Source organism: Taudactylus pleione, unplaced genomic scaffold (assembly GCF_031769625.1).
Source record: "Taudactylus pleione unplaced genomic scaffold, aTauple2 ptg000231l, whole genome shotgun sequence".
NCBI classification, from domain to species: Eukaryota; Metazoa; Chordata; class Amphibia; order Anura; family Myobatrachidae; genus Taudactylus; species Taudactylus pleione.
In genome coordinates this window covers 652,036-674,250 of record NW_028284633.1, presented here as the reverse complement: position 1 = coordinate 674,250, position 22,215 = coordinate 652,036, and the positions used below count along the sequence as shown (strand labels likewise).

General features: G+C 46.0%; 1 protein-coding gene across 2 annotated transcripts in view; it reads right to left on the bottom strand.

Moving 5' to 3' along the window:
* LOC148516902 (ephrin type-B receptor 5-like) overlaps positions 1–22,215 on the bottom strand; it is a 170,968-nt gene that overhangs the window by 123,417 nt on the left and 25,336 nt on the right. The window contains exons 2-3 of one of the 2 annotated variants that reach the window (XM_088479377.1): positions 14,106–14,170; positions 11,403–12,111 (exon numbers count right to left, since the gene is read on the bottom strand). In XM_088479377.1, coding sequence (XP_088335503.1) covers positions 11,403–12,111; positions 14,106–14,170 — 774 coding nt within the window. The remainder of the gene's footprint in view (positions 1–11,402; positions 12,112–14,105; positions 14,171–22,215) is intronic. The other variant, XM_088479378.1, reaches the window with a different exon arrangement.

Genomic DNA, 22,215 nt, shown 5'->3' with positions numbered 1-22,215 from the left:
TGTATCATTTACTTTTATGGCAATAGCCAAGCATGATGCACTTTACTGATTTTGAATCCAGCTTGTGTCTTATTTTTTGGTATGTGTATGTACAGTAAGTACTTCAAAAAGTTCTGAAATAGCTTAGACTTGGTTTCTCTTTGACCATGTTTCAATAAGTGTTATATCCTTTAGGGCAACTGTGGGAGAACATTTTTTTTTTAGATAAACTGCTGTGGACACAGCTTCAGCCTAAAACTGTTTGTATAGGCCTGTGTCCTTCTTCCTCTCTCTTCTAGTGTATGTTTTGCTCATTTGTTCACACCGTTTTGCTCAGGAGTATGGGTAATGGTCAAATGATGCTCTATTACATATTTTCTTAAGTAAGATTCCACCTCATTGTTTAGGTAGTCTTCATCATTATCAGATCTCAGGGTCTTGAGTCTGTGATGAATTTGATTTTCTACAAGTCTTTTATAGTTTGCAATTTTTATTGCTACTTCAGATTTCTCTCTTATAAAGTATATATGTGTCTTTCTTGTGAAGTCATCTATGAACGTCACAAAATATCTGTATCCATTTACTGACTTTACTTCTATTGGACCATACATGTCTGAGTGACTATCTCAAGTGCTTGTGTAACTCTACTTGTTGACTTGGGAAATGGCTGACAACTTTTTTTTCTCACATACGGGTTTCTGTGTGCAGCTCACTGACATTCCTGTGACCATCCCGTTCTGTAGATTTTGAACACTGTTGTATACAAGGTGACCAATTATTCTATGCCAAAGGTCTAGTGACTGTCGCTCAGTTGTCATCATCATGTAATAGTCCTGTGTATTAAGGACGCACAATTGCTGACACCTTGTGCCTGTAGCTAATACTGTCGCTCTTCTGTTTCGCACAATGCACTTTCCTTTAGTAAAGTGAACTCTGTGACCTCTCTGTTCTAGGACACTGATGGCTATAAGATTTTTTCCCATTTCTGGTACATAAAGCATGTCTCAGATTTCTGTGACTTTAAATCTTATTCTAACTTTCAAGCGAGCTTTAAGTGTTTTAACTTTTGTAGCTGGAAGCACTTGATTGCCGATAATGGTAATAGGGGTCACATTTGGTTAACATGGTGAACCATTCCTCAATGCAGCTTAACGTCTTGTTGCACCTAAATCAATAATACCAATAATCTTTTCTGCGGTTATCTTTAACACTCAGGGTTGATTCATCTTTCTTGTGTTAGATAGGATTCATGTTTTTTTGCTTGCACTTAAAAGCCTTGTGACCTATCTTGTCACAGTTATAGCACTTGAATTTAAAATATCTGAATTTGTCCCAGTGCAGTGTTCTCAGCCTTTGAATCATATGGAATGCTTTCTTGGAACTGCAGCAAGTTTGCTCTGACTGTGTCTGTGGTCAGCTTTGCTGTGTTTACTTCCAAAACCACAACCAGGAAGTCAAACGCAGGTGTAAAACTCTGTAACATTGCTGTAGCAACCTATTCATTGCCTGCTTGAACTCCAACAGATGTTAACTGCTGAGAAACTGACATCATTTTCTCAATGTAGTCACTCATACTGCAGCATTCACATAACATTGTGCTGTATAGTACACATCTTAAATTAATTCTCCTCATGAGAACTCCGTCTTGTAATGTCTGCAATGCTGTCCATATGTCATCTGCTGATGTCTTCCTATGTATAACAGAGTTATTCTACACTTAAACATTTGTAACGTAGCTTTCCCTATGTCATCTGGGCTTGGATCTTTACTTGGTTCTACAGTGACTCTCCACAATCTTTCACATTTCAATTGCATTTCCATAGCAAACTTCCATTTGTGTAATTCTCTGTACTCTTTATCTACTCCATCATGGGTGTAGCTCCTGTGTGTATGTTTTTTTTTGCACCATATTTATGCAGCTTCTGTACACTAATCAATCTCTGCACTGACACATTGCAGTAGAAACACTCTGTGCTGTCCTTAGTCTGAGTCCTGTAGCAGTCTGTGTCTTGCATGTGCCAAAGATAGCACCTGTGTGCTGCTATGGGAGTCTTAAGGTGCCTACACACTAGGCAATTTTTTACATGATTTGCCCTATTCCAACGAATTCTGAAGACAAATTGTGTAAAATATGGCCAATCGTGAGTTTCCACTCACGATCACGATGCCGATACGCGTACCCGCTGGTCGTACATCACATATTCAGATCTGTTGTGCTGTAGGGCAGATTTGCCAATCGGGGACACAATGCACTGGAATAGTTAGGAGGCACGATAGATTGTTTGCCACATTAAACAGTTTTTTAACACCAAATCATGCCCACAACTGCCGGGGAGCTGCTGGGGAGAGTTCAAGGGGAAATCGGACACATTGTCGGATCGTGAGCACATAGCCAAGTGTGTAGGCACCATTAGTATGTCTTAGTCCTAGTATGCTTTATACAGTACTTGTGTGCCACAGACCATAACCTGTTGAAATTGTGTGTGTACAGGTGCGATGGTATGGCAGAGTTATGTCACACCAGCTGATTCCTTATTACAAAAAACAGTCCAGTTGCTTAACCTGCGGGATGTTTTGTTGGAAGATATGTAATGTACAGCCGTACTCACTGTTATACACTGGTTATGATGGACCAGAGTGGTATGTGATACAGATCACCAGCCAGTGACTGTATATAGTTTGTGGGTAGTGGTGCAGGATGCTGGAACAGAGGTAATTGCAGGTAATAAGGATGGGTCTCTCAGTGCTAAGAGGGAGATGTCAATCCCCCATGTTGTTGATCTCACAGCAAAAACAAGATGGCCCCTGCACACTCTCAGTATTAACTTCGGTGATCATCTTGGAACAAAGAATGAAGCCTCCCTGAAGGAACAAAATGGAGTCTGCACAGTAGCGCGCTCCCTTATCAACATCCCACACCCTCATTGACTTCCCTTACTATAACTATAGCACCCATTCTGCAGGCTGAGGGGGTCCATGAAGGAATTGGAGTCCTACAAGGGAGACAAGAGTTGGAGTAGGTCACCATACCTTCTGCAATCATGAACAAAACAGGAACAAAGTCATTTACAGTACAGAACATTGCAGGATATGGATGTGGTCTATAAACATTGCATCAGCAGTGATAACACCAAAGGGATAGGTGCAGTTATAGGCAGTGAGGAGGAGGTAATGGTATAAGTGAGGGAAGACAAAGCACATGAGGGTCCTAGAGCAAAAACATGGGGACCTTGTGATAATGGAGGCTGGAGGCACGGCTGTGGTAGGAATATGCAAGTGGCTTACTCTAAAGCAAGCACTCCATTGTGGGGACCCAATTTCTTCAGTTACCCCCAAATTGCAGATGGCAGAGGAGAGAATTACACAGAATGGGAGCAGCTAAAAAAAATGTGCTTTAATCAAGATTGGGCAAGTAATGAGTATTATGAGAGGTGCAGAACTTGAGCAGAGATGAGTGGTTGAATTTGGATATATTATGAGACACTGTGGTGAGAGGGATTGTCTGTCACCTGAATTGCCCACATTCTGGTGGAATCAGCTCCCTCCAAGGGAGGCTGGAGTGAAACCTGTGCGTTCTGCATTAGCGGTGGAGGTGTGGAATTCCAGGGTTTCACATTTACACAAACCCAACTGGAATTATCATTGGAGCACAGGAAGGGTTTAATACTCTCGCACACCTGATGCTCGTTACCCTGATGCTCGTTGCTCTGATGCTGATTAGCAGCCAGGAAGTAGGGACACAGTGTTGTAGTGCCAGGGTCCAAGGACTATACTGGGAGAGCATGCCCAAATTGTGGCTCCAAGCCACTGTTGACTGATTAGCACAAGGAGTGCTGAGACTTTTATGTTTGTTTGTTCCAGCGTGGCAAAGGAACTGACAAGGCAGAATGTTCAGTATACATGAGTATGGTTGGCGAACCAGAAAAACCGCAGTTATATATTAAAGACACTGTAATTTGCTAAGCATTGTGCAAAAGCTGCTTGTGTGTACTGAGAAAAAAAAGAAAGTTACTTTGCTTTGTTATTACTAAGGTGCTTGAGATATAACAAATGCTGATTAGAATCTTCATCAGCTAGAATGCTGTCTAATTAAGTTCACCTGCTGACTGAAAAAGAGCAAGACACACATATTACTGAGGTATAATTAAGCACTGCAGGGTTGGAAGAGAAAAAGCCATTTTTTTCCTGTGTTCTGTTTAACCTCTGCATTGCTGGATAAAAATAAAAGCAGTTTTTCTTTTTCTGTGTTAAATGTGAATTACAATTGCTTTGCTGATATATTTGTATATTTGTGTAAACTGGCTTGTCATTGCTCTTATATAAAAGCCGCTAAGTACTTACATCTACTATAAAAAATGGAGGAAGTTTTTTGCACTACTGTATAGTAAATTTGTTGGCCTCTCACCAAAAGACACAGGAACAAATGTTGGTTAGTGACCCAGTCAATGGGCATAATAGGTGCTGGGCATCTAAAGAAAATATCTGCCTCAGATGACCCAAAAGGCATATTTGCTGATATTTGAAAGGGTCGCACAGTGTTTAAAATGACCAGCAGATACTTGGGCTGATAGACTTGCCCCCTATCTTACTGGTGAAGCTCAGAAAGCCTATGCTGATTTGTCCTCTGCTGATGCAGAGAAATATGACCTAGTCAAAAGTGCTATTCTGGCCAGGTCAGGTCTCACTCCATCTGGGAAAGTGCAGCGCTTCCACGAATGGGACCTACTACCAGGGGCCCCTATTCGGAAGCAGGTTGCAGAACTCGCCAGACAGGGGCGGAGTTGGCTCCAGCCAGACGATCACACTACCACTCAGATTGTAGATACGGTGGTTGTTGACCAGTGTATAAGAACCCTAGGGCGGAATATGCAGCACTGGGTCACACTTGCTGATCCTCAAAATCTAGAGGAATTAAGCACAGTGTTGGAGCGGTATGAGACCGCAGGTACTATGCCAGAAAATAAATCAGGGAATGGCATGTGACCCCGACTGTCACCCATCCTCAAGGAAACACCGCTGGAGATGCCAGGGTCGTTTGCTATAAGTGCAGAGAGTCCGGTGCTAGTATTGGTGCTATGAACCCCTCTTTTTGCACGATGGTACCCCTGGATTCCAGACATCCGTTAATGTGGGAAACTGTGTTACTGAATGGCCCGAGAACTCACAGCTAGTATAGACTTGGGGAGTGAGCTAACTGATCTCAGAGGCTGTCCTGCCCAGGCCAGTTGAAAAGGTGCCAGGGTTATTTGAAGTACTCTGCGTTCATGGATCCACAGAAAACCTTTCCCGAGTGCGAGTGAGCCTCACCATAAAGGGGTACGTTTATGAGGTGGTCGCCGCAGTTGGTCCTAAGCTCCCCTATCCTATCATATTAGGACGCAATTTCCCAGGATTTGTTAAGCTCTTAAAGGAACCATAGAGACAGCGCCGATATAAAGTCTCCAAGACCCTACCTCCAAAAAGGGAGAAAAGTGGTAAAGCACGGCCAGTCCTCTTTAGAGAGCAAACCTTTTCACAATTAATGTCTGAGGAAAGAAGTCCACAATATTTTGCCCGGTTACAGACAGACGAAAATATTAGCAGAGATGTCATACCCAATACAGATGTTGCCATGGATGTGCTGGAAACTGCCACTCCTCAGGTTCCTGGAGGCCGCTCTTGCTTGCTTTGCATTACAGATGTTCCGGTGGTGGACACCTTGTCAGCAAAACAGCAAAAATAAGCGGAAACCTTAGTTCGCAATAATCAGGATGTGTTTTCTTCCTTGCCAGGGTACACAGCCTTAGTAGAGCACGAGATAAATACGCCTGAAGGAGTGGTTGTAAAGCAGCGACCGCATTGCATCCCTGAGGCGCGGCGGCAAGCTATCCGGCAAGAAGTGAAAGAAATACTCCAACTTGGAGTCATTGAGGAGTCCAGCAGTAACTGGTCAAGTCCTATTGTGTTGGTCCCCAAGCGATCAAGGGCCATACGTTTTTGCAATGACTTTAGGTGGCTGAATCAGGTTTCCAGGTTTGACGCATACCCGCTACCATGGGTTGATGAATTTAGTGGAAAATTTGGCAAGTAGCCAGTGTCCTACAGTATATTGGTATATTATATTTGGCAAGTAGTCGGTGTCTTATATTGGTATATTAGGGTATATTGGCAAATTCCCCTAAGTGAGACCGCCAAGGAGAAGAAGACTGCCTTCTCGACCCCTGATGGCCTGTTTCAATATAAAATGCTCCCTTTTGGCCTTCATGGGGCACCAGCGACATTTCAGCGTGCCATGGATCGCCAGCTGAGGCCACACCAGGGGTACGCTATAGCCTATATAGACGACATTGTCATCTATACAGAAAATTTGGTAGAGCTCTTGCTCAGAGTCCAAGAAATGCTAAACAGCTTACGACAGCACGGGTTTACGACTAATCCAGCCAAGTGTACCATTGGACTTTCAGAGGCCAATTACCTCGGGTATGTGATTGGCAATGGGCAAGTGAAACCCCAACTGTGGAATGTGAAGGCGATTCACTCCTGGCCAAGACCCTCCACCAAGAAACAAATGAGAACTTTCCTTGGGCTGATAGGCTATTACCACCATTTCATTCAAAATTTTGCATCCAGAGCTTTAACCCTGACTGAGACTTAAGAAGGCTCAACCGGAAAAGATTCTCTGGACCAAAACAATTGAAGCAGACTGGGAGGACACGCCTGTGTTCCAAACCGGTTCTGCAAGCGCTGGATTTCAGAAATCCCTTTGTCTTGCAAACTGATACCTCCACAACAGGCTTGGGAGCGGTTTTGTCACAGTCCATTGCCGAAGAAAGGCCGATCCTCTACTTAAGTAGAAAGCTGTTACCATGAGAGACAAGATATGCCATAGTTGAGCTAGAATGTTTGGCGATAAAGTGGGCAGTAGAAGCACTGAAGTATTATCTCCTGGGAAGAGAATTTGGGCCTGATTCAGAGCCACTCGTAAGCGGCAGCTCGTTCGCTCCGAGTGATGTTTGGCCAACTGCGCATGCATACGGATCGTTATACGCATGCGCGAACCAGTCAGTGCGGTCGAAATTCATGTGCTCGCAAAATAGCGAATGCCTGATAATTTGAGTGACAGGAGGAGGCGTATGTGGGTGGTAACAGGGGAAGGTGCTTGAAAACAGGGAGTGGAAATCAGAACGCAGGCGTGCTTAAAGGTCAAAACGGGCATTTTATGGGTGTGCATAATTAAAACAGCAGCGTCATTAACCACGTCACTGGGTTATTTTATAGCCAGAACTGCTCGCAAAATTGTGGTAGCAAAAACCGACCACAAGAATAGCGAGCAGTTCATACCCTGGTCGATGTACTCGATTAATCTAATAAATAGCGGACATGACGTAGGATGCGAGCGGCCAGGGGGCGTAGTTTCCCAAAAAACGACCGCAAGTTTTGTTCGCTCGTTCAGACCTAGAGGCGTGAACAGACCGCAAAGAGCGAACGGTTCATTTGAATAGCCACCCCTATTTTCAGGACGAGCGAGCGCTAATTGCGTCCGGCTCTGAATGAGGGCCTTTGTCTTGATCACAGACCACGCACCTCTGAGGTGGATGCACCTCAACAAAGAAGTTGACCCCAAAGTGACGCACTGGTTCTTGACCATCCAGCAGTACAAGTTTGTCATACAGCATTGGCCGGAAGCTCAACATAGAAACGCGGACGCATTGTCCCGGAAGTTTGAGAAAGCTGAGTGCAGTCGGCTGCCGCAAAACAAGGTGTGCGCTTCCCCAAGCTTGGAAAAGCGAAAGGGGGGGATGTGTGGTGAGAGGGATTGTCTCTCACCTGAATTACCCACATTCTAGTGCAGAGGTAGCCAACCCTGGTCCTCGTGAGCTACCAACAGTGCATATTTTCCAGGTCTGCTCACAGAATCACAAGTGAAATAATTAGCTCCACCTGTGGATCTTTTCAAATGTGTAAAGGCCCCCATACATCAGCAATCTGAAAAACACAATTGAACAATTTGAAGATTTATTGCCCGATCTTAGGATTTCCCAATCGAGCAATCTGCGCCCATACACTACAGATCTTTTTCAGTGATTTGTAGATCGATTGCAGCAAACACAAATCTGGCAATCTTGAAAGGCCCATCATTTTGCTAGAAACGGTCTGCAAATCAGCTGATCATGTCCATACACTAGCAATCTACAGCTGCAATCCATCTGTGAAATCCAACATGTTGGACAATCTGATTAAACAATTCCAATCACTTTTTGGTTGCAATCTGCGATCTGTGAAGCCCATACATTGCAGATTTTTATACACAATCGATTGCAAATTGCACGATTGCTGCAATCATCTCTGATGTATGGGGGCCTTTAGTGAGTAATGAATACACCTGTGCACCAGCTAGATGATCTGGAAAACGTTAACTGTTAGTAGCTCTCGAGGACAGAGATTGGCTACCCCTCTTCTAGTGCATACTGTAGGTTATCAAACTCGGTCCTCAGGACCCCAAACAGTGCTTGTTTTCCAGGTCTCCTCACAGAATCACAAGTGAAATAATTAGCTCCACCTGTGGATCTTTTCAAATGTGTTAGTGAGTAATGAATACAACTGTGCATCAGCTAGGTGATCTGGAAAACATTAACTGTTAGCACAGCAAGGAAGGCGTGGCGCGGTTTTGTGGGCGTGACTGCACGATCGCATCATTGTGGCCCGATCCCCGCTACACAATGCTGGCAATGAGAATTGCATCATCAGTTCTCCCTAGACCGGCCAGCTATTGCAAGATGCCGGTGGGGGAGGGGGGAGTAGGTGTCGCTGGCTGGGAGACTTGCCCACCTCTCCAGGAGGCCGGGAGCGAGAGTATATCTATGATTTACACACTAAGGACGACATGTACTAAGCGTCGCATCTTCCATGCCGTACAGTCTGCAAATTATCGAGTACATACCGACCATAATATAGCCGGTATGTACCTAGGAAATCTCAGTAGGAGCTGTCCTTTGCGATAGAAGGACTTTGGGTTTAATACCCAGAAGTCCCTCTGGCACCCTTCTGCGCGGGCATCTGGGGAAGCTGGGAGGGATCTGATTAGATCCCTCTTGGGGGTAGTTGTGGATAGAAGCCCATAAGCATCTATTGGGTAACGCCATCAAGATAGGACAGACCTGGTGCTGCAGGACGTGAGCGGCCACTAGGTGTAAGTAGGGGACTGGGGGGAGCCGATCAGGGGCAGAAGTACGGAGTGGAGTGAGGGTGGTGGTTTTGATGTGGGGATGAGCAGCAGTCCGAGTGGGGGGGCAGAGCGGCGGAAAGAGTAGGTGGGGCCGATCAGAGCGAGGGGAGTGGCGGACTGAGACGGGTCCCATTAACTAGTTTTATAACAAATGTCAGTGGAACGGTGCTCTTCATGGCCCAAATGGAAAACCAACTACAGATGAGCACAATAGCGTGAAAATAATCATAGAGTGCGGATCGTGTTTTCCTATGGAGCAGGGGTGTGAGGTTCCAACAACAGGATCTCAGAGTTCTGCTCCTACACCACCACACCTCAGAATGTCCACCTTATGAGTCGGACTGTGATGACAGCTGTCAGTATATTCTGCTGTGCGGCGAGGTAGGACTGGGAACCCGCAGGGCCATGAGACACATCGCTGCCAAAGGTGGAGGAACAAGGTCAATATTTTGCCAAGCAAATTTTCTCATTCTGCTCATCTCTATTACCGTACAAATAAAATAACTATTGGCAAATTGCCCAGTCTGGTTGCTTAGGGTTACAGCAACTTTCTTGGCACAGTTAAGCTGCATACACACGTCAAGATTTTCTGTCCAGCCATCCAACTAGTTGATTGGTTGGAATGGAACTCTGGTAACGTATGGGAGTAACTGATGATCAGCAATTTGCTCCCAAACGCCGGAAAATGGACAAAAACTGTTGTTTGAACAGATTGTTTAGATCAAACATTTAACAAACTTGTCTGACGCCATTTTCATCTGTTTTCTGGCGTTTGGGAGCAAATTGCTGATTATCAGTTACTCCCATACGTTACCAGATTTTCATTCCAACCAATCAACTAGTTGGATGTTTGATAAGAAAATCTTTACGTGTGTCCCCAGCCTATCAGTGATATGTTTGGTTGTGCACTTTGTACCGTGTGAATACAGCTTTACATTTGAATAAAAACCTTCCATATTGGCTTTAAACAAGATAATAGTCTGGTTAGTACAATGTGCCTTAAAATGAGGACGGGATTCAGTTTATTCACACACTACCAGGTCCATGTAGCACTGACCTGGGCCAGGATTTAACTGGTAGTACGTTCTCACCTTGTAGACCCTATATAGGGGGCATATTTATTAAAATTAGAGATGAGCGGGTTCGGATTAGTTCGGATTTCCACGCCAAGTTAGGATTTTTCCCGCAAAAAAACGGGACTCAGAAAGAGGCAAAACGTCATTTTTCATGGACAAACAATCATCTTTCCTGGTCTTTTGTCTAGCAATGATGATGTTTGTCCATGAAAAATTAAATTTTGCCTCTTTGTGAGTCCCGTTTTTTTGCGGAAAAAATCCGAACTTGGCGTGGAAATCTGAACTAATCCGAACCCGCTCATCTCTAATTAAAATGTGCCATGTGACCTCAAAATATAAGAATCCTTATCGCCGCATATCACAGCAATAAAGATTTCCGTTCCACTCGGACGTATCAATTTAAATAACCAGGACACGCCGCCCCGGCGATCAGGAAGAAATAAAGTCATTGCATCTGCGATCATTTTACTATTATCTATGGAGATACTTGTATTTTATGCACACGCGCAGTTCATCATAAGCCTCGAAGCACCAAGGGACGACCTTCAGCCCACTGGGGAGTGATCACAAATCCCTCTCCGGCAGGGGCAGCCCCGGGTGAAGCTGGTGTTTGCCCACACTGGCAATATCCGCAAAGCTTTGCTTTGTGGATCTTGTTAAATACAGATATATATGGGGATGGCGGATAAAAAGCAGGAGATCTCGGAGATTTCCTATTTTGCTACATCTGAGGGAGACCTAATTCTGCCCTTAAACTAGGGATGTGTAGGTTCGGATTAGTTCGAATTTTCCCGCCAAATTTGTTTGTTTTTTTCCCGCCAAAAATCAGGTCTCAGAAAGATGCAGAACGTCATCTTTCATGGACAAACATCATTATTCCTGGACAAAAGTCAATGAAAGATGATGTTTGTCCATGAAAGATGACGATTTGCCTCTTTCTGAGACCCGATTTTTGGCGGGCAAAATCCAAATTTGGCGGGAAATTCCGAACTAATCCGAGCCTGCACATCGCTACTTTAAACATTCGGAAAATGCAGTTTCTGCATATTGTAAGGGTAGAATTGATTAATAAATTGGCCCCCTAGGCTGACATCCGTAATCTAACATCTGTTTCACAAAGTGATAAGAAAGGCTTATCTTACCCCGACATTGTGTTCCGTCCTCACTCACTTCTCTTCCTGGGTCACAGAGGCAGCTCCCACTCAATATCATCCACTCACCCTCACCTCCACAATGTAGACTGAGGCGGGCAGTACCCAGAAGATGGGCGCCAGCTACGCAGCTCCCTATGGCCTCAGACAATGATGCCCCTCCGTCTCTGCTAGATGGAGTCTCGGGGAAGGATGCCAGGCTCCTCACTGTGGCCGGGCACTTGTGGAAATAAACCTTCACTCCAGCCAAAGAGAGGCAAGCTCCTGAATCCACAAAGGCCAAGTAGAACCCATTTCTGGTGACTGGTCCGAAGTCTATAGTCCTCTCCTCCATCCGAGGACCCTGCCCACCTTTCTCCGGAACGCGAGTGAAACTTTTGCCAGCCCCAATAGTGTCCACCTTTGTCCAATACTCTTCAGACCATTCCCATTCCTCAGCTTCCATGGCGCTACCTGCTTGGCGCTTGAAGAGTGTAAACGTCTCCCTGCATGCCAGGTGGCGTCTTCCAGGCGGTGGCCGCAGAGTGGCGCAGTCCCTTATGGAGAAATGCAATTTGACATACACGCGTTGGGCACCACGGCTGGCGATGTAGCCTGTGCGCAGCCAGTTACTCTGGTTGGAGCGCTGTGCGTATGAATTGCAAACTTCATAAGTGCGTAGAAGTCGACGCTGGTTGTCTAAAACGCTGACTTCATCCCACTGTGCGAGAAAAAAGGTCTCAAGTAAATAAATGAAATTATGGTTGGATATATCTATAAGAAGCGCTACTTATCGGTGTCACATCCGAACTGTAATTACACAATAAGTGCGGCAATAACTAGCTCAGTGGTTCCCAAACTGTGCGCAACGGCACCCTGGGGTGCCTCGAACACTTGCAGGGGTGCCTCAGGTTGGTGGTCCAGCAAAAACTCTAATTCTTTATGCGCAATGTAATGTAAATATGTCCACAAACAGAAGCACATACCTGTCCACCACTATATAACCAAACCTAAGGATGACCGGTCAGCACCATTTACTTCACTACATTTTTTTCTGAATTTCTCAATAACAAACGTTTGGCTCAGGGGTGCCGTGAAAACAACGCTGATACTCTAGGGCGCCGTGACTCAAAAAGTTTGGGAACCACTGAACTAGCTTATCATACACAATAGATTATAATATACTGCTTATAGGACTAAAAACAAGTTCCAACAAATATTGCTAATAAATCAAATGTTATTAATAATAGCCCTAATTCATAAAAACGCTTGATCCATACTATAAATCCAAAACAAATAAAGTTGAAGAGCGAAAATATGGGAACTAATTAAATTCGCCGCGAGGTTCGGTCTGAAATTCACGCGATGACACGGGGCCTGATTCATTATGGATCGCAACTGTGATTGCAATAGCGATTACGTACACAGGGACGCTTTTTCAGAGCGCTCGCTCTGAATCAGGGTGCCATTTTTCTTTTTCAGAGCCGGCCTCCTGGCCGCTTTTGCGAGCGGCCAGGTGATGGTCGGGCTTGCGATGAGATCCTTGTGGTAGGGTCTCGTCCATCGCAAGCCCCAGTGAGCTTTCGGCCCTAATAGAGCAGGAAGCTCACTACTGAGGCCTCTGTTTGGCCAGCCACCCCACCTGCCCGCCTCCAAAACGGGGCGAGCTGTCAATCACAATCGACAGCTGCCCCTTTTTGGTGCGAGACCCGAAGCGACGGACCGCCCGTCGCTGGCCAGGTCTCGCGCACGCTGGGGTCGGCTCCGGCCTGCGCATGCGCAGTGGGGGACCATCGACCCGCTTGCAAGCGCTGTGCGCTCGCAAGTGGGTCTGAATCAGGCCCTCAGTCTCACTGCGATAGTATGCTAATCCACTGCGATCGCTATGCCATCACAGCACAACATAAGGATGCCCACTTTACCTTACCCACATCCGTAATCCTTAGACTGCAAAACCATCAGTAACATGGAGTACCATCGCAGCCTCACACACACTTACACAGGTTCTGACCTTACTCAGGAATTACTAACCTCATCACACGCTATGAGTACTCAGGCTGCGTACGGCATCGCAGGGGATAATTTATGCACGCCCCTGCAATGGCACTCAAACGCACTGGCACGCCATCCACCTACCCATCACCTCACACAAACGGCACTTCCTGTCAATCACTCTGCGATGGGTCTGCGTAGTCAATGCGATCGCCGTCCTGCAGTGGCGAGTTCGCACGCGCGCACTGCTATGCATAGACATGCGCAGAACGCAACGATCTGCCGATTGCGTGCATAATCGCAGTTGCGATCGGTAATGAATCAGGCCCGCAGTGCAGAATATCAGGGTAGAAAAACAAAACTTATTGCTTGCGTCACATACAGCTTACAGTAAAAGTAAGCACGTTTTTACTTACCGTAATAACCGGAAATGGGTGCGGGCGCACGTCGTGCAAAGGCAGTGCGACTAACAGAATATGCCCCTATAGTGTGATATAATAGCTGGTTTTTCACTGTAGTTTATTTTTATGCAAGATTGAGTTTTAGACACGGATCAGTCCCCCCCCAAAAATTTCCAATTAGAAAAATGACTCTATTACATAGTATGGATCCAGCTAATATACATCGATGTGACCTGTGTGTCCTTTACTTTATATTCCATGTATGACACTTTAATCCTAATTCATAACCCCCTCCCCCACCAGGCAATAAAGTGCCACTCACCCCTCCCTCTGGGTAAGTTGACCAACCAATCTCTGCGGTTTCTTGTGTTGTATCAAGCAGAATCTCTGTAACATAAGTAAAAGTATTATTATTACTATTATCATATCAATGCAAACAGCCTCCAAACTGGGCCTGTGTCACCTGTTTATACTCTCTCAGATGTATACCTGGCCCCAAACACAAAATAAAATTATTTGCTGTATTCAGCACAGATTGAGTCTCCCATATCTAAAATGCTTGGGACCAAGGAGCTCATTCAGAGTCGGTCATGAGCGCTGAGCGCTCACAACCGACTCGATGTTGCCCCACAGCGCATGCGCACGACGGAGCCGGCTCCGTCGTGCGCATGCGCAAGACATGGCTAACAACGAGTGCTCCGTCGTTAGGGGTCTCGTAGCAGACGGGGCGAGCTGTCGATGTTGAGTGACAGCTCGCCCCATTTGCTGGGCGGGCCGGGGGCGTGCCCGGCCAAACGGAGGTGTTCCAGTCGGAACGCTTGCCGTTTGGGGGCGGCCCCACTGACATCATTGCTGATGTCAGTGGGGAACTTCCTGCTCGAACAGAGCAGGAAGCTCCCTGGGGCTTACGAGTGCCCAGACCCTACCCTAGGGTCTGGTCGTAAGCCCCGATGGTCGCGATGGTCTTGACCATCGCGACCATCACCCAAGTCGGTCGTTAGAGCTGTGGGTGTTAACCCACAGCTTGACGATTGACAAGGAGGTGGCCGTTCAGGATGCAAGTGGCCGCCCTGATTCAGAGCGACCGCTTGCATCTAACGACCTTCTCTGAATGAAGCCCCAAGTGTATTTTGGATTTTGGAATATTCCGTATTTTGGGATATTTGTATAACATATTGAAATGTCTTAGGAATAGGGCCCAAATCTAAACACACAATGCATTTATGATTCATATACACCTTATACACACAACCTGAAAGTAATTTTATACAATATTTTCAATAATTTTGTGGTTTGTGTACATACATGAAATTAATTTATGTTTCATATACATATTATACACAAAGCCTGGAGGTAATTTTATACTTTCTTTTTAATAATTTTGTGCCTTAAACAACGTTTGTGTACATTGAACCATCAAAAAACCAAATGTCTCACTATCTCAGTCATGCTGAAAATATTCCGTATTTGGGAATATTTGGATATGGGAGACTCAACCTGTACTGTATATTATAGTCTAGGATGCTGAATTCTGGTGGTACCCAGTGTGCCAGTGGTAATACCAGTTTCATGTTATTAAGGTTGGAGATGTATTGAATGATCCCCGGTAGGAAGCTTTCTTTAGTTTTCTGGCCCAAATGACAAAATATGCAGCTTACAGTAAGTATGTACCCAGGACTGAAACTGTTAAGGGGTCTACTCATCAGGATGAAGTCGGCATCGACAGGTTGGGCAGTATGTTCAGGTGATGACAGATGCCAATGACCAGTGGGAACGCGCATCGCTGGTCATTGCCAACATATTCACTGCACAATTAATGAACAATTGAACGATAACGATGTCGTTCAATCGTTCATTTATATCGTGTAGAGGATATGCGCCTTTGGAGTAGACTAGAGATCAGATCATCATATATTTGTGCAAGATCCGGATACTATTGTTGAAAGAGGAATGTGCTACTGTGCAGATTCCAATCTTCCTGTCCTCCAGGGAGGCTTCATGCCCTGTTACAAGATGGCTGCCGAGGTCACTATTGAGCATTGTGCAGGGGCCATCTTGTCTGTGCTGTGTAGAGTGACATGGTGAGAGACAGAAGTCTTCTACTTACAGTAGTTTCTATGAGAGACCTGGTGAATACCTGCATATAACGCTGTTTCAGATCCCTACACAGCTACCCCTGTCAAAGTCAAATAATTGGTTATGATCGTTGTGCAATTAGTATCTGATGATCTGATCGTCTATGGTCTGATGATGTGTTTCCACTACGCTACTTTGCATCGCGCAATCCGATACGCTAAACTGCGTATTCACAACACACATACATTATGATGTAATATGTACTTAAACAAGATCTAAGGTTTAGAATACAGTGGACATGTCATGTTTGGTATCATACTAAATCCCTGTTTATTTGCATACATCCGTATCTATCGGCACAGAAGTCGCATCATGCGTCCGCTAGTTATGGATGATAGGGAGTTATTGGATAGAAATGTTATAACATGCATGTAGTGTTGTAGCCAGTATTAACCAGTTGTTCGGCGGGAAGCTACACAAAGAGACCGTTGGAGGGCTGAGCCATGTCCCTGATGACACCGTATGAACTAACCAATGACCAAATTATCCAGAAGCAAGAACCAATGGAAACCTGTTACTTAGTCCCTTTGTTAACTCTGAACTCTGTAAGGTATATAAGCTGTGTCCCGAACCCAGTGTAAAGGTATCTTCTTGCGACCACAGACGTCTGGATTGATGACTGTCTACTGGGCCCAGTGCTCATGCGTATGTATCGGCTTGTACTTTATTATTGCTTTTTACTCTAATTGTTAAATCTTTCATTGTGTTACTTTTTCTTTACATAAATAACTTTTTGTGCTTTGGAACCACACGATTGGACCGGAAAGCAATTCTTTCTTAAGCGACTTGCAGTGCTAAATAGCGACTAGCGACTATTAGGAATCAATATCCGTTTGCAGCAAACGCTCACTGGCTGGTGATCTGTAGAGAATCCAGCTCCGCTCAAGCTCTTCTCCATTATCAATGTGCATCTAACAGTGAGTACGGCTGTACCTGCTATCTACCAATAAGCCATCACCACTGTGTAAGTGACTGGGCTGTACATAGTTTGAGTCACCCACTGGTTTGAGCCTATATAGCTCTGCACTAGTACCAACACCTGCACACACATCATTTACAACAACTATAACCCTTTCATTGCAGATTTTGTCACTATTATATTGATTGTGCAACTTGCCTTTTTTCTTTATATAGTATTGTTTGTGAAGAACCCATGGACATAACATTTTTAGCCCTCCCATGTAATATCTGGAGGTCCGGGACACCTCCTGATTCCTCATGATGACTTCTTGCTGTAAAATTGATCAACTTTTTCTTTTTAAGCTACACCTATGTGCTTGGCTGTTGGACTGTCATTACATTGGTAGAACTGTGCCTATAAAAGTAATTTTCTTTATAGACTGCACCTTGAATGTGCAGAAGACCTTTTGTGGGGACATAACGAGCTAAATGTAATACCCTCCGAACTTCCGCCGCCGCAGGGATTTATGCCAGTCTCCCCGTGTTTTATTGATTCACAAGCAATATGAACAAAGAATCAATACAATATACAATGTCATAAAGATTAACTATTAGATACAAGTAAAAAGCATGAGTTTATATTACAGATATATCATGGTCAGTGACTCAACAAACTTTAAATGTGTCAAACACGATTAATGCAAAAAAAAATATCACAAAATAAAGAGTAAAATACATAAAATGAGCATAACAACAGTGCCGTACGGACTAGGAAACCCCCAAAACCGATATAGGAGGGTCATTATCTACTAGGCGCAATAAGTACCACGAGGTGGGTGAAAAATATTGGATGAGCAACCGTGGAATCTGCAACGGGAGTACAGCTATCTAACTCCCCCAGGCATTAAGGAATCTAGAAGCCTCCAGCCCATCCATTCTAAACATTTCTTTAATTACAGAGAAAGGAGGCATTCCCGGCTGAATCTGTACCTGCAGTTTAGTCTTTCTAGCGGCCGCACTCAGAGCAAGCAGGAGTTTCCGACTCCCAGGCGACACCCGCTGGCCCTATGGAAGGAACCCCAGGATAGCCCATTCAGGAGAGAAGGGAATAAAATAGGCCAATGCTCCAAACCAAACCATGCGAATCCGAAGCCAAAACATGAAACAAATCTGTATTTTCTTCCCCACAACGAGGACAGCTATGGAAATGGGAAGAACCCATTAAAAACCCCAATGTGGGCTAATATATGTCCTGACTGCTGTCGTCTCCTTCATGGGACAGGAGTCAGCAAAGGCCATTAGCATGAGTCTCCCCATATTTTTACAGTGACAATACTTTTAAAGGCTAAACCAGCTTTTCTCTTACATGCCCTCTGATGCCCACCAGCTCTACCATTACTTGCCCCTCTGCCTGACACATTTACTCTGCATGTCCTCTGTCCGCTGTCTATTCTTTCACAAATTCCATGCTGCCCACTGACCCACTAGCCTGACATGTACATCTGCCCACCAGCTTTTCTCAAATATGACATGGTGCCCACCAGCTTTTCCCTCACATATCACTCAGCCCTCCAGCTTCTCTCAAACACTGCCCTGTGCCCACCAGCTTATCTCACATATGTCTGTGACAGATTTTTCCCCTCTGCACACAAGCTTTTTCCTCATATGCCTCTACGCCTACCACTATTCCCTTACATGCCACTCTACCCATCAGCTTTTCCTCACATGCCCATTAGTGTGCCACTCATTGCTCCTTTTACTTACCTGATTTGTCATTGCTGATCAGGGACAGCCTGCACATTGTATCATGTGACTCGGCAGTCACATGACATTGAGACTGAGATATGGCAGCAGGAATTACAGTACTGGCTGCTTTGCCTTCAATGCAGCTGCCATCACCATGGAATATTGCTCTGCTGCACTGATATTTCCCCTGACTACAGCAGGGAGGGAGAGGGTACTCAGTGGTTCCCATTCCCCATTGGTCTCAACACCCATGATATACCTCAACAACCCCCCAGATACAAGTGTACACACACACACTAGTTTTTCCACTGCAGCTGAATAACTGGGACTTGGAGTGCCACTGCAGCTGGTTAGCTGTTACTTGTAGTGCCACCATAGCTAGAGGGTCCCTGATAAGTCAAAATCACCATAACCTCATTGGTTGATAATTTTTTACATGCCGCCACCAGTTACGCAGCACTGTATAGAGAATATGGACCTGGTTCAGAAATGGACGCAGAGTCAATGTCACATGCAGTTGACCGATGTTGTAAGTCTGCGTATGAGTCCGAGCGGCAGGACACATGCATCATGATGGTTACCGCCTGGAGATGCAGAGCAAATTTGGACGCAAAAATCAGTTGGCTTTCCTAGGTGGTAACGGGAGTGGCTAGCCAAACGTGGGCATGTCGCGATGTGTCGCTGACAGCGACTGCGTCTAACATTCAGGGGCCTATTCATCATACGATAAATTGCCCGGTAACCGTTTCGGCATATTTAGGTTACCGGGACATTCATCATTAGGGACCCCCACCGGGATTCAGCAAACTCCAAAAACTGAAAGTTTTCAGAGTTTGCCCCTGAGAACAAGCGCCATCTTCAGATGGTGCCCGCTCCGTTCCCTCAGTTGGAGAAATTGCACCTGTGTAGGGCTGGTGTAAAGTTTTGCCAGTGCATCAACAATACATTAGCGCCGCTGCTAGAAAGTGTCTCAGTATGATCTGAATCGGCCACGACATTCGCATAGAGATGCAAACGCAACAGCGGCAAAAGACACAATTGCACCAGAATCTTCCGCAATATGTTGTTCAAATGAGTCCCTGTCCCATGGGAGCTTACAGTCTATTTTCCCTAACACACACTAGGCTGTGCGAACCAGACCGGAGATTGGTAAAAGGTAAGCTGGACAGTGGTGTAAAATAGGGACTATTAGTACATATGTTACATTACTACTATACAACAGCTGGTAGCGTTGCAGCAATTTGTATATACTGCTTATCTCTCTCTCCTTCATCCCTCTGTGTATTCTGCATTCCTGCATCTCTCTGCCTTTCCCTCTTACTGACGCTCTGCATCTCTCTGCCTTTCCCTCTTACTGACGCTCTGCATCTCTCTGCCTTTCCCTCTTACTGACGCTCTGCATCTCTCTGCCTTTCCCCCTTACTAACGCTCTGCATCTCTCTGCCTTTCCCTCTTACTGACGCTCTGGATCTCTCTACCTTTCCCTCTTACTGACGCTCTGCATCTCTCTGCCTTTCCCTCTTACTGACGCTCTGCATCTCTCTGCCTTTCCCTCTTACTGACGCTCTGGATCTCTCTGCCTTTCCCCCTTACTGACGCTCTGGATCTCTCTGCCTTTCCCTCTTACTGACGCTCTGCATCTCTCTGCCTTTCCCTCTTACTGACGCTCTGCATCTCTCTGCCTTTCCCTCTTACTGACGCTCTGCATCTCTCTGCCTTTCCCTCTTACTGACGCTCTGCATCTCTCTGCCTTTCCCTCTTACTGACGCTCTGCATCTCTCTGCCTTTCCCCCTTACTAACGCTCTGCATCTCTCTGCCTTTCCCTCTTACTGACGCTCTGGATCTCTCTACCTTTCCCTCTTACTGACGCCCTGGATCTCTCTGCCTTTCCCTCTTACTGACGCTCTGCATCTCTCTGCCTTTCCCTCTTACTGACGCTCTGGATCTCTCTGCCTTTCCCCCTTACTGACGCTCTGCATCTCTCTGCCTTTCCCTCTTACTGACGCTCTGGATCTCTCTGCCTTTCCCACTTACTGACGCTCTGCATCTCTCTGCCTTTCCCTCTTACTGACGCTCTGCATCTCTCTGCCTTTCCCTCTTACTGACGCTCTGCATCTCTCTGCCTTTCCCTCTTACTGACGCTCTGCATCTCTCTGCCTTTCCCTCTTACTGACGCTCTGGATCTCTCTGCCTTTCCCTCTTACTGACGCTCTGCATCTCTCTGCCTTTCCCTCTTACTGACGCTCTGGATCTCTCTGTCTTTCCCTCTTACTGACGCTCTGCATCTCTCTGCCTTTCCCTCTTACTGACGCTCTGCATCTCTCTGCCTTTCCCTCTTACTGACGCTCTGCATCTCTTTGCCTTTCCCTCTTACTGACGCTCTGGATCTCTCTGCCTTTCCCCCTTACTGACGCTCTGCATCTCTCTGCCTTTCCCCCTTACTGAAGCTCTGCATCTCTCTGCCTTTCCCTCTTACTGACGCTCTGCATCTCTCTGCCTTTCCCCCTTACTGAAGCTCTGCATCTCTCTGCCTTTCCCCCTTACTGACGCTCTGCATCTCTCTGCCTTTCCCCCTTACTGACGCTCTGCATCTCTCTGCCTTTCCCTCTTACTGACACTCTGCATCTCTCTGCCTTTCCCTCTTACTGACACTCTGCATCTCTCTGCCTTTCCCCCTTACTGACGCTCTGCATCTCTCTGCCTTTCCCTCTTACTGACGCTCAGCATCTCTCTGCCTTTCCCCCTTACTGACGCTCTGCATCTCTCTGCCTTTCCCTCTTACTGACGCTCTGGATCTCTCTGCCTTTCCCTCTTTCTGACGCTCTGGATCGCTCTGCCTTTCCCCCTTACTGACGCTCTGCTTCTCTCTGCCTTTCCCTCTTACTGACGCTCTGCATCTCTCTGCCTGTCCCCCTTACTGACGCTCTGCATTTCCCATCTCTTCCTTCTCTGTCTCTCCCTCCTCTCTCTCTGCATGTCTTCCTGGTGGTGGCTTCTGGACTTGGTAATCTGCAGAAAGAGAAAGTAGGTCACCGGCATACAGCAGCTGAGGCCAGCCTTGGCCAGGCAGGCACTGTGTGACGGACGGCCACCGTTGTGCAGTGTCGCTGACGTCTGACATGGACTGTGACACTGCGCTCTCCCGGCGGAGCGATTCTCGCACGGAATGTGATGCGTGAGTGACAGGATTTCATCTTGGCATCCTGGGGGAAATGAGGACAATCCTTCACATGTCAGCTTGTGGGATCATGAGTTTGCTAGCAAGATATTATATGAAGACAAAGTGCAGTACACAGACAGGGACACGGAAATGGGCTGAAAGAGATGGCAGGCGCCATGATGTCGCTCAGGGGTCTTCAACCGTGGCCCTCCAGCTGCTGTGGAACTACAAATCCCAGCATGCACTGCAACCTTTTTGATATAACAGCATGCTCAAACTATGGCAGTGCATGCTGGGATGTTAGTTCCACAGCAGCTGGAGGGCCAAGGTTGAAGACCCCTGATGTAGCTACTACCTATAACTGTATAGCCGGCACATCGTGGGTTGGTGGAACTGTTATGGGGTATAGACTTGCTCAATGTCCAACAGGATGTGATGGGGCCGGATTCTGAGTTGGGAATAAAGTAAAATAGAGCAAGTACTGTGCAC